This window comes from Geotrypetes seraphini, chromosome 6, assembly GCF_902459505.1.
Source record: "Geotrypetes seraphini chromosome 6, aGeoSer1.1, whole genome shotgun sequence".
NCBI lineage: Eukaryota > Metazoa > Chordata > Amphibia > Gymnophiona > Dermophiidae > Geotrypetes > Geotrypetes seraphini.
The window spans coordinates 152,527,036-152,544,052 of NC_047089.1; the positions used below are offsets into that span (position 1 = coordinate 152,527,036).

At 40.6% G+C, this 17,017-nt stretch overlaps 1 protein-coding gene across 8 annotated transcripts in view; it reads right to left on the bottom strand.

The window, feature by feature from the left end:
- Positions 1–17,017, bottom strand: part of UXS1 (UDP-glucuronate decarboxylase 1) — a 153,052-nt gene that overhangs the window by 19,641 nt on the left and 116,394 nt on the right. For all 8 annotated transcript variants that reach the window (XM_033948081.1, XM_033948082.1, XM_033948084.1 and 5 more), the window contains exons 10-11: positions 16,077–16,196; positions 7,729–7,772 (exon numbers count right to left, since the gene is read on the bottom strand). In XM_033948081.1, coding sequence (XP_033803972.1) covers positions 7,729–7,772; positions 16,077–16,196 — 164 coding nt within the window. The remainder of the gene's footprint in view (positions 1–7,728; positions 7,773–16,076; positions 16,197–17,017) is intronic.

Consider the following 17,017-nt stretch of genomic DNA (forward strand, 5'->3'; position numbering starts at 1 on the left):
AACTCCTTTTAGCATGTTGTTTCATTAATTCTGAGTTCGGTGTTACAATATGTTGTTCTTGGTTTTTAGTTTACATATTATTTATTCTTTTCTATGACATGTTCGCATCGCAATTTTACTCAAAAGTATAAATAAGTATCCATATCCAAGTTTCATCACGGTGCTCTGGTTTTGGCTCCAGTATTTGTCACTTCTGTCCACCAGGTCTGGCTATCCGTTACTGTCTCATATTTTAAAGACTCACTCGTTATAATTAGCGGTGATCCACACGTCTCTTCGTAATGGACATGTCCAATTTTAGCATTTGGATCTTAGTACTATGGGTTTGGTCTTTTCTGGGTTTTTTTTCTATAGTCTGCTTTTCGTCTGGAGTCTTGAGTTTAGAATTACATTTTATGACATATTTTTGTGATTATAATTGTATGACATGTCTAAATCGGTCAAGTTATCCATTCTTTCTATTATTTTTTGTCCCCTCATACAGTGGCAGACTGCCCCGGATGCCAGCCCTAGGGGGGTACACAGCCGGCTGGTTCCAGAACCTTCCAAGCTGCTCTAAATGGCACCTGCACCTCAGCACGGCTGCCGTACTTATTCTGAAGCAGAGTCGGCAGCCGCACTGAAGTGCAGGAAGGTCCCGCGATGACTGCATTTGCCGCCTCTGCCTCCGGAAGACATAAGTGACGTCGGAAGGGGTGGACCGGCAGCTGCAGTCATTACGGAACTTTGCCACAACTCCCTGTGTCTACTGGCCCACCCCCTCCAACGTCACTTACATCTTCCAGAGGCAACAGAAGCAGTCATCATGGGACCTTGCTGGTTTGGAGGGAGAGAAGAGTATAGAAGGGTGGTGGAGGGAGAAAAAGGAGGTCAGGGTGGTATGGAAGGGTGGTGGTGGGAGAGAAAGGTGGGCAGATGCTGATGGAATTAGTGTGCAGGGAAAGGAGAGAGAGACATAAGGGGGAAGGATACTGGATGGAATTGGGTTGGAGGGAAAGAAAGGGGGAAGAAGTGGGGGGAAGGGAGAGGAGAGAGTAAAATGCCAGACCATGGGGGTGTGGGAGAGGGAAGGGAAGAAGAGGAGAGAGATACCAGACCATTGAAGGAGGGAAGGGAAGAAGATGGATGCCAGAATATTAGGGGTGAAGGGAGAGATGGAAGGGGAATACAAGGAGAGAAGATGCCATATAGAAGGGGCAGAGAGAGGGTAGACAGTGGATGAAAGGAAGAGTGTTAAGACTATGAGGAAAGCAGAAACCAGAGAAGACAATGTAGAAAAAAATTATATTTATTTATTTTTTTGCTTTAGGGGAGATGCATCGCTGTTTCTATGGTGTTGCATTGTATGCAGAGTCCAGCTTCTTGGTGTTTCAATTTAACCTTTGTCTACGTTTTTCTATTATATCCCCCCTTTTACAAAACTGTAGAGTATTTTTTTTAGCACTGGCCATGGTGGTAATTGATCAGAATTCTATGAGAGTCTGAACTGTTACCACCAAGGCTAAAAACCACATTGCAGTTTTGTAAAAGGGAGAGGGGTTAGTTTGTGATTACATATTCCATACTAGGCGGAGGTGTTTTCTGTGTTCGAAAGACATGGTTTTCAGTTAGGATTGACTGTGTAGGATTGTTCTCTACTAGTCTGGCTTGTTTAGTTTTACAATGGGTGTATTGATGTACTGCTCACTGCAATATGTAAGATGCTGCCTTTTCCTAGGCACACTCTTGTGTGATGTGTGGATTGTTACTAAAATCATGTTTTTCATACAGATGGGGGTGTGTCATATAATGATGGGCCTCGGGTGTCACATATGCTAGTTATGCCACTGCCTTCATAGTTTATATCTAATCCACAAGCCTGCTTTTAGGACCTACAGGGTATGTATCCCTCTGATTCATGACAATTTCACTTCTAATGTTATCTTATCCATTCTTTTTATTATACAACTGCCCAGATAAGCATCATTCTTTGATGTGATTGGACCTTGAAAATAAGGGCATCAGTGTTCTCCCCAGAAATTTTTTCCAGCCATGAAAAACATTTGCTGCATTTAGTGTGCCACAAAAAACATTTGCTCCGTTTAGTGTGCCGGAGTTAAAAAAGTTTGAGAGACGCTGCTCTATACCATTTGAAAGAGGGCAAATATCTAATTATTCACTTCTAGAATTGGATACTTCTTAAATTTAATATAAATATTATGGAACAAGTGTCAAACCTTAAGAAAGGCAGTCATATTGAGCATTGGAAAAAAATTAATAATAATTAACTAACACAAATAGTACACATTTAGGGCTCCTTTTACTAAGCTGTGATAGTGGTTTTACTGTGCGCTTAGCTCGCGCAGAATTGCTGCACATGCTAGACACTAACGCCAACATTGAGCTGGCGTTAGTTCTAGCCGTGTAGCGCGGCAATTCTGCACACGCTAAAAACGCTATTGCAGCTTAGTAAAAGGAGCCCTTAATTTTCTCCACCACCAAATTTCCCCGTCCTGCCCCAACCGGCTACTTTTTCATGCCACCTGGCTGGAAAAAATTTCTGGGGAGAACACTGATATGTCATCTGCATAAGCAGAGACCTTGTATTCCCGACCTGCGTAAGGAATACCCTGGATCTCCTCTGCCTGTTGAATAGCTAATAACAAGGGTTCTAGTACAATGTCAAAAAGCAAAGGAGACAAAGGACATCCTTGTCTAACACCCCGCTGCAAACAGAAACGCTCTGAAAAATTATTATTAATATACAATCTAGCAGCAGGGGAGCTATACAAAGTTTGAATCATTTGAATAAATCCAGAACCAATACCAAACCAATCCATTGCTTGATACATGAAGGTCCATTCTACACGATCAAAAGCCTTCTCTGCATCCAAGGACACAGAGAAGGCTGGATCGTTCATGTCTTTTGTTAAATTTAACATATGAAAAGCCAATCTGGTATTATTGGAAGAATGTCTCTGAGCAACGAACCCTGTTTGGTGCATACCAATGATATAAGGGAGAGCCAATAACTTAGCCAGAAGCTTTCCATCTACATTAATCAACGAAATAGGCCTGTAATTTGAAACCAACAAAGGATCTTTATTTGGCTTCGGCAAAACTATAGTCAAAGATTCTGCCATAGTACCTGTAATACAACCTTTAGTCAGTTGAGCCTGATATAAATTTAATAAATGGGATAATAGGGTACTTTGAAATGCCTTATAGAATTCTATAGTGAAAAGTTACCACCTGGAGCGGATCCAACTCTAAGGGACCCCAATGCTGTTTGTAATTCCTTTATTAATATAGGCGCAATAAGAGTTTTTTGTATATGCTCAGGAATTTTTGGTCCCTCAATTAATTTTAAAAACTCTAATCCATCTTTTTCTTTATTTGAATAAAGCTCAGAAGAATACAAAGACTTATAATAATTCAAAAATTGGTTTAAAATATTTTCCATTTTAGAATGAGCTTCCCTATTTTCATCTTTGATGGCCACAATTTTAACTTTCCTTTTATTGGTTTTCTAAAGAAAGAATTTAGTGTAAAGAAGCAGCTTATTATATCTGCAGACACAAATTGACAGTTTTGAGAAGTGCAAAACAAAGCATCTATGATAATTTCTAGATAGAAAAGCTGCCCGTGAATAAGAACATAAGAATAGCCTTACTGGGTCAGACCAATGGTCCCATCAAGCCCAGAAACCCGTTCTCACTGTGGCTAATCCAGGTCACTAGTACCTGGCCAAAACCCAAAGAATAGGAGCATTCCATGTTACCAATCCAGGGCAAGCAGTGGCTTCCCCTATATGGACTTTTCCTCTAGGAAATTGTCCAAACCTTTTTTAAAACCAGCTACGCTATCTGTCTTACCACAACCTCTGGAAATGTGTTCCAGAGCTTAACTAGTGTCGAGTGAAAAAATATTTCCTATTGGATTTAAAAGTATTTCTCTGTAACTTCGAGTGTCCCCTAGTCTTTGTAATTTTTGACAGAATGAAAAATTGATCTACTTGTATTCGTTTTACTCCACTCAGGATTTTGTAGACTTCAATCATATCTCCCCTCAGCAGTCTCTTTTCCAAGCTGAAGAGCCCTAACCTTTTTAGTCTTTCCTCATATGTTCCATCCCCTTTAATCATCTTCGTCGCTCTTCTTTGAACCATGAATATACAGCCTCATCTTATATAATTAAAAACTAATCCTTATTTCATGATGAATAACTTTTGGACTACAATATATCTTAAATAGAAAATGATCTTTAAATAAAATGCATTTTAGAGAAAAAATCTATTTTAAAAATTTTTAATGAAAAAAAAAAAATCATTGATTTTTATCCATCCTGCACACAACCAAGCAGTAAGTAATAAAAAAAAATCCTGTAAACTAAGATAATTCAAGTATTTCTTCCAATTCAAGTACTTTTTCCTAAAACAATTTATAAGTGCTGTGTAAATAAAAAGATTATATACTTATCTTGGTAAGCTCTTTTCCAGTAGATAGACGAGACATTCTAGACAAGTGGATTGTGTCCCAATGGCTGCGTGCCATATGCAGAAGGAATCCAATTCTGATTTTTTCTGAGACTCTGCTCTACCTCACTGTGCTCTCTGGCTCCACCTTTAGTTAGCACTCAAGCACCTCACAAAATGGGATATAGAGACATACATGACAATCAAGTCCATAAACAGTTCTGTTCAAGAGTGAATATAAGAACATTAACTGCAAACAGCCAACAAATGCATCAAAGGAGCTCAGAAAGTGATAATGATAGGGGGACAAATTTGTCCCCGTCCCCACAGGAAATCAATTTCCCCATCCATCCCTATGAGTTTTGTTGCTGTCCCTGCCCCATTCCTGTAAGCTCTGCCTTAACTGCACAAGCTACGAACACTTAGGATTTTAAAGTGTTTGAGGCTTGTGCAAATGAGGTCAGAGCTTGCAGGAATGGGACAGGGACAGGAAAAGAACTCGTGGGGACGGGTCGGGAAAATGAGTTTCTGCAGGGACGGGGAAAAATTTGTCCCCATGTCACTCTACTTAGAAAAGACCCCTGAATAAAACAGGAACATATATACAGATTCCTCCCAGCCCAAGAGCCAACTGACATCCAAGAATTAACTTGGAGAAGCATAAACGGACAGACAATAGGCAAGCACAGGAAGGACAGGGTGGGACTCTAAAATGTCTCACCCATCTACTGGAAAAGAGCTTACCAGGGTAAGTACATAATCTTTTTCCAGTGAAATAGGTGAGATATTCTAGCAGTCCCCAAAAGCTAAGGTGGGTTGACTGCTCCGACGCTCAAGACCAAGGACCTGAAGGCAGAGAGACCTGCTTACTGCCACTTCCACTCTGAATTTGGCAAACGTGTGCAGAGTGGACCAAGTAGCTGCCCTACAGATCTCCCTCAGGGGAGATCACTTTAGCCTCGGCCCATGAGGAGGCCATGCTTCTGGTAGAATGCACCTTAAGAGACACAGGAGACTGTTTACCGCAAAATATACATATTGAGATCTTTCAGTCTGTCTTAATACACCTCTGGTCCTGTAATTCATCGGATTCCAGAAACATCACCATTCTCTATTTTAAAAACATTTCCATTAATTTGTTCACCACAGAAATCAGACTTATTGGCCTGTAATTCCCTACTTCTTTTTTACTTCCACTTTTATGTAGAGGGACCATATCCACCCTTCTCCAGTCCTCCGGTACCACTCCCGACTATAGAGAATCACTGAAAAGTTCAGTCAGCAGAGCCACCAGAACTTCCCTAAGTTCCTTCAGCACCCTCGGATATACACAATCTGGCCCCATCGCTTTAATTTAGCTAGCTCCTCAGTAACACAATCCTCTGAAAATCGATCAGGGTCTACCACTCTTCCATCCCTATTCGCGTTTGTCTTCTGTGGTTTCCCTCCTAGCACTTCAGCCGTGAACACAGAACAGAAATATTTGTTAAGTAATTCAGCCTTTTCTTTATCAGCTTCTACATATTTCTCCTCTTCGCTTTTGAGTCTCACAATGCCACTTTTGCACTTCTTCCTATCACTGATATATCTAAAAAAAATATCTTGTCTCTCCATTTTACAGTGTCTGCTATTTTTTCTTCCATTTGTATCTTTGCTTTCCTGACTACTCAACCAGCCTCTCTTAACTTTCCCAGATATTTTTGCCCGTGTTCCTCTTTCTGCGATTTTTTTGTAGTTTATGAAAGCTGTCCTCTTATTCTTTACCTTCTCAGCTACTACTTTTGAAAATGAAAGCGGCCTTCTTTTCCTCTTACTTGCCTCATAAAAAGGTTTGACGCCCTTACAATAACTCCTTTCAGTTTTGCCCATTGCATTTTTATTCCTTACAAACGTTCCCATCCAGACAGCAATTCCTTGACGTAATCCCCCATCAGTTCAAACTTAGCTTTTTTAAAGTCTAGAACCTTTACTTTTGAATGAGTTCTCTCTATACCTGTCTTAATATTAAACCCTACCATGCTGTGATCACTGAATGCCTGATGATTACCCACTGTAATATCAGAAACACTTTCCCCTTTTGTAAGCATTAAGTCCAGTATGACCCCAACCTGCGTGGGTTCCATTACCAACTGCTGGAACAGTTCTCTTGTAGAGAATCCAGGATCTCCCTATTTCTAGAAGACCCCGCAATAGGGAGCCCCCAATCAACATCTGGCATGTTAAAATCACCTATTAGTAAAACTTCCCCTTTTTTAGATATATTCTGAATGTCTACCATTAAATCTCCATCCACTTCTTGTCTGTGAAGGAGGCCTGTAGATCACACCAACATAAATATATTTACCATTCCCTCTTTCTAAATTGATCCACAGTGCCTCTTCCTTGTCCTGTAGATCCTGCAATATGTGGCTTTAATATGATCTTTAACATACAATGCTACTCCCTCTCTTTTTCTTCCTACTTTGTCTTTCCTGAACAGATTATAGACTGGTATAACTACATCTCAGTCATGGTTCTCTGTGAACCACATCTATGTGATCGCCACTATATCCAACTCATCATCTTCCATCACAGCTTCTAGATCCAGAATCTTGTTTCCCATATTTTGAGTATTAGTATATATTGCTTTCTAGACATTACCTCCTTTTCCCATCTGTGTAGACCAGTGGTCTCAAACTCAAACTTTTTGCAGGGCCGCATTTGTAGATAGACACTTGGAGGGCCTCAGAAAAATATTTAATGTTTTATTAAAGAAATGACAATCTTGCATGACGTAAATCTCTTTATAGTTTATAAATCTTTCCTTTTAGCTAAGTCTTAATAATAATATTGTAATTTATAGCTAAAGAGACATATGATCAAGCAACTGTTTTATTTACTTTTGTGATTATGATAAACATACCGACGGCCTCAAAATAGTACCAGGTGGACTGCATGTGGCTCCCGGGCCGCAAGTTTGAGACCACTGGTGTAGAGGTATTCAGTGATTTACTTATCCGAGGGTTTATACTCATCCTGCCCCATCACTTCTAGTTTAAAGCTCTCTTCAATAGATTAGCCAGCCTGCCGCCAAAGACACTTCTTCCGTTCTTTGATAGATGTATACCATCCCTGCTCAGTAGCCCTTAGAACATCTCAAAATATACAGTCAGCTGAACCTGTGTGGTCTACCAATAATTTTATAACAGCATTTCATTTTTACTTGGTAGCCCAGACATCATCCAAAACAAAACTTACCAAAGGAATGAAAATACACTCATACAAACTGGTCTTACCTGACATATTGGAAAGCTCTAGTCTGAGACCCTGACCCATAGACCTAAAAATATAAAAAGAATGTTTTACTTTTTTTTGCAAATAGGCAAAAACGGTGGCATATGTAATGCACTAATATTACAGAGTTGAATACAATACAATACAATTTTTATTTGCATACTGCCAATACCTCTTCAAAGTTCACAGTGGTTCACAAACAATAAAACATCAAATATTAGGTGCTTAGAAAATATTCCTAACTGTCCAAAAGGCTCACCTATATAAACAATTGCTTACATACTAAGAGTACAAAAAAGGGGGGAAAAAAAATTAAAAATTAAAATTAAATAAAAAAATAAAATAAAAGAGCAGTTAAAATTAAATAAAAAAAATAAGAATCTGTCAGAATTAAACTACCCGCAACTTCTAGTTTCTAGTGTACAGTAAATTCTGCAAGTTTAGCAATATATTAATGTTTAGCCTCACAGGTGCTGGCCAAAGTGGACAACAATAAACTTTGGCTGTTGACAAGAATGAATCAATCCACTTGAAAACAGCAACATCGAAGAAGCTAATGACACTGTGTTTGTGTATGCTTATGGTTTAATGTGCAATTGTGTAGTGAATCTAATAATATACAAGCCTACAGGAGGAGAGTGGAAGAAAACGAACTTCAGATGAACGATGAAGTTACACCAACACCAACATGGAAGGGAGAACAAGAAGCAGATGACCTCATAGAAGACATCCACAGAGGAACATCGCACGAGGGGGAGAAAATGGCTAGTCGATGCTCAGGAGAGGAAGCAGCGAAGCACACCGAGGACATTGACCTGAGGCCGAAGCGAAACCTAAAGAAGGAGAAGTCAGCGATCCTAGTGGGAGACTCGATCCTGAGGCACGTGGACAACCACATAGCAGGAGGGAAAGAGGATCGACTGGTGACCTGCCTCCCAGGAGTGAGAACCAAGGACATCGTGGACAAAATTGGATCCACATCGGGATGAACGATGTTAGCAGGAGAGACTACAGAAGAAGCACGCCGATAGAACAGTTCAAGATTCTGGGAAGGAAGCTGAAGATTAGGACCCAGAAGATAGCTTTCTCAGAGATCCTACCAGTACCGAGGGCAGATGTGAAAAGACAGGAGGAACTACAATCAATAAATGCGTGGATGAGAGATGGTGTGAGGAAGAAGGGTTCCACTTCATGAGGAACTGGACAATGTTCTGGGGCAAGAGCAAGCTCTACAGGAGAGATGGACTGCATCTGAGCGCAGCGGGAACAAGACTTCTAGCAAACAACATCAGGAGAGGAATAGAACAGCCTTTAAACTAAGAAGGGGAAAGCCGACAGTCGACCAAGCATCGATGATTTGGAAGAAGGTATCCTGTGAAGATACCGAGGGGAAAAAGGCTGGGAAGAAACAATGGACAAATTACAGGAGTTGACTAATCCAGAAGAGGAGGTTAGAAGGAATGTAACAAAAGAGAAGAAACTAAAGACCGAAGCACTGGGAAAGGAAATGAAGACAAGAAAATACCAGGATCTAAATTGCATATATACTAATGCAAGGAGCTTAAGAAACAAAATGGGGGAATTAGAAGCCATGGCCAATGCAGAGGACATAGACATAATTGGAGTCTCTGAAACGTGGTGGAATGAAGAAAACAAATGGGATACAGCACTGCCGGGGTACAAGCTCTATCGCTAGGACAGGTCAGGTCAGAAAGGAGGTGGAATAGCCCTATACATAAAAGAAAGCATACAATCGACAAAAACGGACACAGCAGAGATGACTAACAAGCTGGAATCACTATGGATTAAAATACTGGGAAGGAAAGGGCCTGAAATAAAGATGGACCTATACTATCATCCACCTGGGCAAACCGGAGATATCGATGAAGAAATGGAAGCCGAGATGAAGCGAGAATGCAAAAGCGGTAACACGGTTATTATGGGAGACTTCAACTACCCCGGGATAGACTGGAGTCTTGGAAGCTCAAAATGCGCTAGGGAGACAGAATTCCTGGAGGCTATACTGTTTCATGGAGCAGCTTGTTAGAGAACCAACGAGACGAAATGCCACTCTGGATCTAATTCTAAATGGGTTAAGGGGACCTACAAAGGAAGTAGAGGTAGTGGGACCGTTGGGAAACAGCGATCATAACGATCAAGTTCAAGGTTGAGGTAGGAATACCGAAAGGAAAGAGAACCATAGCGACAACTTTCAACTTCAGGAAAGGAAACTACGAAGCAATGAGAGAAATGGTAAGGAAGAAACTTAGGAACACTTCAAAAAAATGGCAAACGGTAGAACATGCCTGGTCTTTTCTCAAGAACATGGTGAGCGAGGCGCAAAATTTGTATATCCCCAGATTCAGAAAGGGGTGCAAAGAGAGTCAAACAAAAGACCCGGCGTGGATAACTAAAATAGTGAAGGAAGCGATAGGCAATAAGAAAAACTCATTCAGGAAATGAATAAGGACAAAACTGAGGGGAACTGGAAAGAGTATAGGAAGTATCAAAAAGAATGTCATGGAAAGAACACAGGAAGTATCAAAAAGAATGTCACGGAGTGGTTCGAAAAGCCAAAAGAGAGTATGAAGAGAGGCTAGCCAGGGAAGCACGAAATTTCAAACCGTTCTTTAGATATGTTAAAGGGAAGCAACCGGCTAGGGAGGAGGTGGGACCACTGGACGACAGACAGGAAGGGAGTGGTGAAGGAGGAGAAAGAAGTGGCAGAAAGACTTAACATGTTCTTTTCGTCTGTATTTACAAACGAAGACACATCCAACATACCGGAACCTGAGCAATTCTTCAATGGAAATCAAGCAGAAAAATTAACATCCATGGAAGTGAGCCTTGAAGATGTACGCAGGCAGATAGAAAAACTAAAAACTGACAAATCCCCGAGTCCGGGCAGAATCCATCCAAGGGTTCTGAAGGAATTAAAGGAGGAGATAGTGGAACTACTGCAGCAAATTTGCAATCTATCCCTGAAAACAGGCATGATCCCGGAGGACTGGAAGATAGCCAACGTTACGTCCATCTTTAAAAAGGGATCAAGAGGTGACCCGGGAAACTACAGACCGGTGAGTCTGACCTCAGTTCTGGGGAAAATGGCAGAAGCACTGATAAAAGAAAACATCGATGAACATTTTGAAAGAAACGAACTTCTGATAACCAGCCAACATGGTTTCTGCAAGGGAAGATCATGCCTAACTAACTTATTGCACTTCTTCAAAGGAATTAACAAACGGATGGACAAAGGAGACCCCATAGACATGATATATCTAGATTTCCAAAAAGCCTTTGACAAGATGCCCCATGAAAGCCTACTCCGGAAACTGAAGAACCATGGGGTGGAAGGAGACGTACATAGATGGATCAGAAACTGGTTGGCGGGTAGGAAACAGAGGGTAGGAGTGAAGGGCCACTACTCGGACTGGAGGAGGGTCACGAGTGGGGTCACGCAGGGCTCGGTGCTCAGGCCGCTGCTATTTAATATATTCATAAAATGATCTAGAAACAGGGACGAAGTGTGAGATAATAAAATTTGCGGATGACACCAAACTATTTAGTGGAGCTCAGACTAAAGAGGACTGCGAAGAATTGCAAAGGGACTTGAACAAACTAGGGGAATGGGCGACGAGATAGCAGATGAAGTTCAACGTTGAGAAATGTAAAGTATTACATGTGGGAAACAGAAACCCGAGGTACAACTATACGATGGGAGGGATATTATTAAATGAGACTACCCAAGAAAGGGACTTGGGGGTAATGGTGGACATGACAATGAAGCAGACGGCACAGTGTGCAACGGCCGCTAAGAAGGCAAACAGAATGCTAGGCATAATCAAGAAGGATATTACAACCAGAACGAAAAAAGTTATCCTGCCATTGTACCAGGCGATGGTGCGTCCACATCTGGAGTACTGCGTCCAATATTGGTCGCCGTACCTTAAGAAGGACATGGCATTACTCAAGAGGGTTCAGAGGAGAGCGACGCGTCTGATAAAGGGGATGGAAAATCTTTCATACGCTGAGAGATTGGAGAAACTGGGCCTCTTTTCCCTGGAGAAGAGGAGACTTAGAGGGATATGATAGAGATTTACAAGATCATGAAGGGCATAGAGAGAGTAGAGAGGGACAGATTCTTCAAACTTTCTAATAAGAAAAGAACAAGAGGGCATTCAGAAAAGTTGAAAGAGGACAGATTCAAAACGAATGCTAGGAAGTTTTTCTTTACCCAACGTGTGGTGGACACCTGGAATGTGCTTCCAGAGAGCATAATAGGGCAGAGTACGGTACTGGGGTTCAAGAAATTACATATGATCCCTAAGTGGTGAGTCTGAGATCTTTTCCTCCATTTAGGCTTTATTTCTAGAATATCAACTTGTGGTGGTACTTGTTTCACCTTCAAAAAGGCTGCATCAAAACACCTTGAATAATAAAACATTTTTCTCAATTTGTTGGTCTGCTCTGCTTTGTCTCTGCCTAAAAACATATATAGTGGTACCTTGGTTTACGAGAGCACCGGTTTGCGAGTGTTTTGCAAGACGAGCAAAACATTCGCAAACTTGGTGCCTCGTAAACCGAGCTTGCCTCGCTGCACGAGCGCCCCCCCCCCCCCCCCGCGAACCGGCACCTTCCTCCCCCCGCGATCGGGCACCCCCCCCGCCGCCATTGGGCCCCCCCCCCGCCGCCGCAACCTGAGATCCCCCAACCCACCCGAACCCTCTTCTTACTTCCAGTGTACCCTCGGCATCGGCACTGGCACCAGCATGTCCTGTGCGTTGGTGCCGGTGACCGAAAATCTGTTTCCTGTGCCGGGCCTTGAGCATGACTACCAAAACTGAAAGGAACACATAAAAAGGATGTCAAGACGATGAAAATGGTAAGGGGTGTTTGCGCTAAAAGACATAAGAACTGCCATATTGGGAAAGACCTAAGGTCTACCAAGCCCAGTATCCTGTTTCCAACAGTGGCTAACCCATGTCCCAAGTACCTAGCTAGTTCCCAATAATAACACAGATTTTATGCTGCTTACCCAAGGAATGAGCAGTGGATTTCCCCAAGCCATTTCAATAGTAAGAACTTAAACACAACATAAAACTCATTTTTATACTGCTAAACCATTTTCTATGCAGTTCACAAAAGATAAAGGATATACAGAAGAGAATACAATAAATGGGATTTACCTAATTTCCATAGGATTTGATAAAGAGGTACTTTTTAAGGCACACCGAAATTGTTGATAGGTATCAGAAGACATAATCAAATGATTCAAATCCTTGCCCCACGATGCCGCTTTAAAGGATCTTTTAAATTTACAGCACTTAGCAGATGGATAAGTGAATAGCACCTGAGATTTTCTAGAATGTTTAGAACTTGTACATGTAAATGAATCCAAGAGATAGTCATATATTAAGCTGAATAATGCCTTAAAGCAAATACATCCAAATTTGAACTTAACTCAAGCCTCAACCGGCAGCCAATGAAGTCGATAAAAAGGCGTAACATGATCATACTTCTTCAAATTATAAATCAAATGGACATCTGCGTTTTGTATAATGCGCAATCACCTATGGACTTTTCTTTTAGGAAATTATTCAAACCTTTTTAAAACTCTGCTAAGCTAACTGATTTCACCACATTTCTCAGCAATAAATTTTACAGTTTAATTACAAGTTGTGTGAAGAAATATTTCTATGGTTTGTTTTAAAACTACAACTTAGTAGCTTCATCGCAAGCCCCCTAGTCCTAGTATTTCTGGAAAGAGTAAACAAGCGATTCATATCTACCCTTTCTACTCCACTCAGTATTTTACAAATCTCTATCATATCACCCCTGAGCTGTCTTCTCCAAGCTGAAGCGCCCCAGCCACTTTAGCCTTTCCTCATAGGGATATCATCCCATCTCTTATCATTTCTGTCGCTCTTCTCTGTACCGTTTCTAACTCTGCTATATCTTGTTTTCAGATACAGCGACTAGAATTGCACACAGTATTTGAGATACAGCTGTACCATAAAGCAATACAAGAGCATTTTAACGGTCTCATCTTTGTTTTCCATTCCTTTCCTGATGATTCCTAACATTCTATTTGCTTTCCTAGCCTCCGCCATCGCACATTGAGCTGAGGGTTTAAACGTATCCTCAACAATGACACCTAGACCCTTTTCCTGGGCAGTGACTCCTAACATGGAACCCTACATTATGAAGCTATAGTTCACGTTCCTCTCTCCCACATGCATCACTTTGCACTTGCTCACATTAAACATTATCTGCCATTTTGATGTCCATCTTCCAAAGTTCTCTTGCAATTTTTCACTAGCCTCTTGTGATTTAAGAACTTTGTGTCATCGGCAAATTTAATTATCTCGCTAGTTATTCCCATCTCTAGATCACTGATAAACATGTTAAAAGGCAGGGGTCCTAACACAGACCCCTGGAGAACCCCACTATTTTACCCTTCTCCATGGAGCATATTGACCATTTAAACCTACTCTGTTTTCTGTCTTTCAACCAGTTCTTAATCCATAATAGGATATTACCTCCTATCGCATGACTCTTTGCATCTTCCCACAATCATATGTTGTCAGTTCTGCTCCAGAAAGTTCTCTCCTCATTGCCTGGAAGCCAATGCATATCTTCTGGATTGGTCAAACAAGTTCCTGTATGAGTTTCCGCCAATTCCTCTAATTCTAAAGATGCTAGTCAAACTCAAACAAAAATCAGCCACCATGATCCTCGTAGCTACTGGGTGGCCCAGAGAACCTTGGGTCTCCCTTCTCCTTCAACTGAGGGTCAAAAATCCAATTCCATTACAGATCTTTCCATCTCTACTCATTCAGAGTCAAGGATTTCTATTACATCCCAATCTGCAATCTCTGCACCTAACAGCTTGGTCCCTCTCAACCTGAATTCAGCAAATTTCACTCTTTCTGCATCAGTACAGGTCATTGTAGCTGCTTTCAGAAAACCTTCTACTCACCAATGCAATAGATTTAAGTGGACATGCTTTACTTCCTTTAGTTTCTGAGGCGGCAAACAGTTGAGAGAGACCGCTGAACAGATAGCTAGTTCTTGTAGGTGGCCCTTTGGCGATTTTGCCACGAAACAATCATTGGCCCTTATCACTGCTATCTATGTTAAAACAGCTTGTGTCAATTTGGTAGTAGAATTGCTTACCTCAAGGCTTATTTAACCTTTGTGTGAAAGTTTTTTCTGCCGATGATGTAAGAGTGGCTGAGTGTGGGTTCACACCTCCAACGCTCTGCGGCTTTTTCTTTCACTGGTTAATTATTGCTTTGATGCATGAACATTACTAATGGAGTGAGTTTGATTTTGTTCCTACATTTCAATACTGCATTATCTTCAAGACTACTTTAAGCCTTATGTCATTTTTTTAATTTAAAGAGGTCTTTATTAAAAAAACATTAAAATGTAGGAATACAATGTTAGCCAAGAAAAGAACAATAAACTACAATATCAGTGAGGAAAATCATTTAACATTTCCTTAACAGACATGCTGAACTTCTAGCAAAGAAATAGATATAATCCTGATCTAGCCTAACACTGAACCCTTAAAAACATTTATAAAAAAGTTTTAAATGATTATAATATTACTCTCTATCAAAACCTAAGTCTCCATCCAACCCCATTGAGGCTCATGTCTTGTATTTTATTTTAACAGTCACTGTAAAATATTACTTATATTTTACTCTTCTTTCTTCAAAAGGACCCACTCCCTCTGCCATGATCTTCAAAAAGCAGCACTTCCTCCCTGGCCCTTAATGCAACTGTGAACCAATAAACATAGCCCTAAGTAAAAAAAAAAAAAAAAGTAATAAATTTTTCGCTCCTAATGTAGAACCATAGAAATTCCATATTAACAATGCAAGCACCACCGACTTCTTCAGTGTTACAGATCCAGGCCAATGAATCTAAACTTGATGTTGTTATTTTGATCTTATGGTTCACAAATGATTTTGGCATGTATACACAGACCGAACATAGAAACAAGCTTGTTACGGACTAACACAACATGGTGAGTATGAGTTTGTTTATTAGTACTTATATACCACTCTTCACTATAACAACAGTGTGGTTTACAATAAAATTTTGAAAAGAAAAAAGACCACCAATATTTAAAGGACAGATAATAAAAACAAAGACATTAAAAAACAAAAGGGTTTAGTAATCTAATAGCCGATGTGTGATCTGTTACCCAAAGATTAGAAAAACAAATGTAAGATTAAAATTAAATTCGTTAAAAACCTTAAAAACCATAAAATTAAGTAAATGCCAATACCAGACTGAGGAAATATGGACATTTTTAGAATGAGCACATACAGATACTTACAGTTAGTGGTTCTCCCTGCAAAGCCTGCAGAACGAAGTTGCTCACTACTCTGCCATCGTTCATATGCATACGGGGACCAAACGTATTGAATATTCTAGCGACACGCACCTCTACCCCTTCCTGTTAACAGCAAGGGGATACGGGGTAAACAATAAGAAAAACTATATTACGTTATATCTACAGAAATTTCAGTCTTGTAAATATGTTGCTGAAACTTGAGAATTTTTGAGATAGTTATACTACCCCTTTTCAAGATCTATAGCAGAAGTTAACACACACCGACTAGTCTCCTATGAGTGGAGGTGGTCAAGAAAAGGAGGATACACCAAGGAAATCAGGCATAGAGTTTATTGAAGGGAGAGCTCACGTGACCAAGTTTCGGCTTGCAGCCTGCATCAGAGTCTAAAAAGTTTTTGGAAAAGGTTATTTAAATCAAAGCTTGATTGACATAGCACTTTTTTTAAAATCCCTTCTAAGAGTTTAAATTGAAATACAGTGGTGCCTCACACAACGAACTTAATTCGTTCCAGGAGCAAGTTTGTTATGCGAAAAGTTCGTTATGTGAAACGCATTTTCCCATAACAATACATGTAAAAAAAAATAATTCGTTCTGTAGCATAAAATATGCTAAGATGACATAAAAAAAGATAAATTTACCTTGTTAGAGCTGTTAGCATGATATAGAGGGGATATATGTGAAGGGGAGGGGAGACAGGGGTTTTGTTGATCCTTGCTGTGTATTATAATCACCCCCCAAATACTCCCCAGTACCTTTTTTAATTCCTCCCATCTTTCCCAGCCAGTGGCGTACAGGCCAGAAGCGCAGAGATCAGGAGCAATTCCTCTGCACGCCTGTGTGGGCCCATGCCGATCTCCGAATGGCTGCAGTTAGTTCTTGTGAGTCCCGCAAGAGCTGGCTGCAGTTAGTTCTTGTGAGTTCC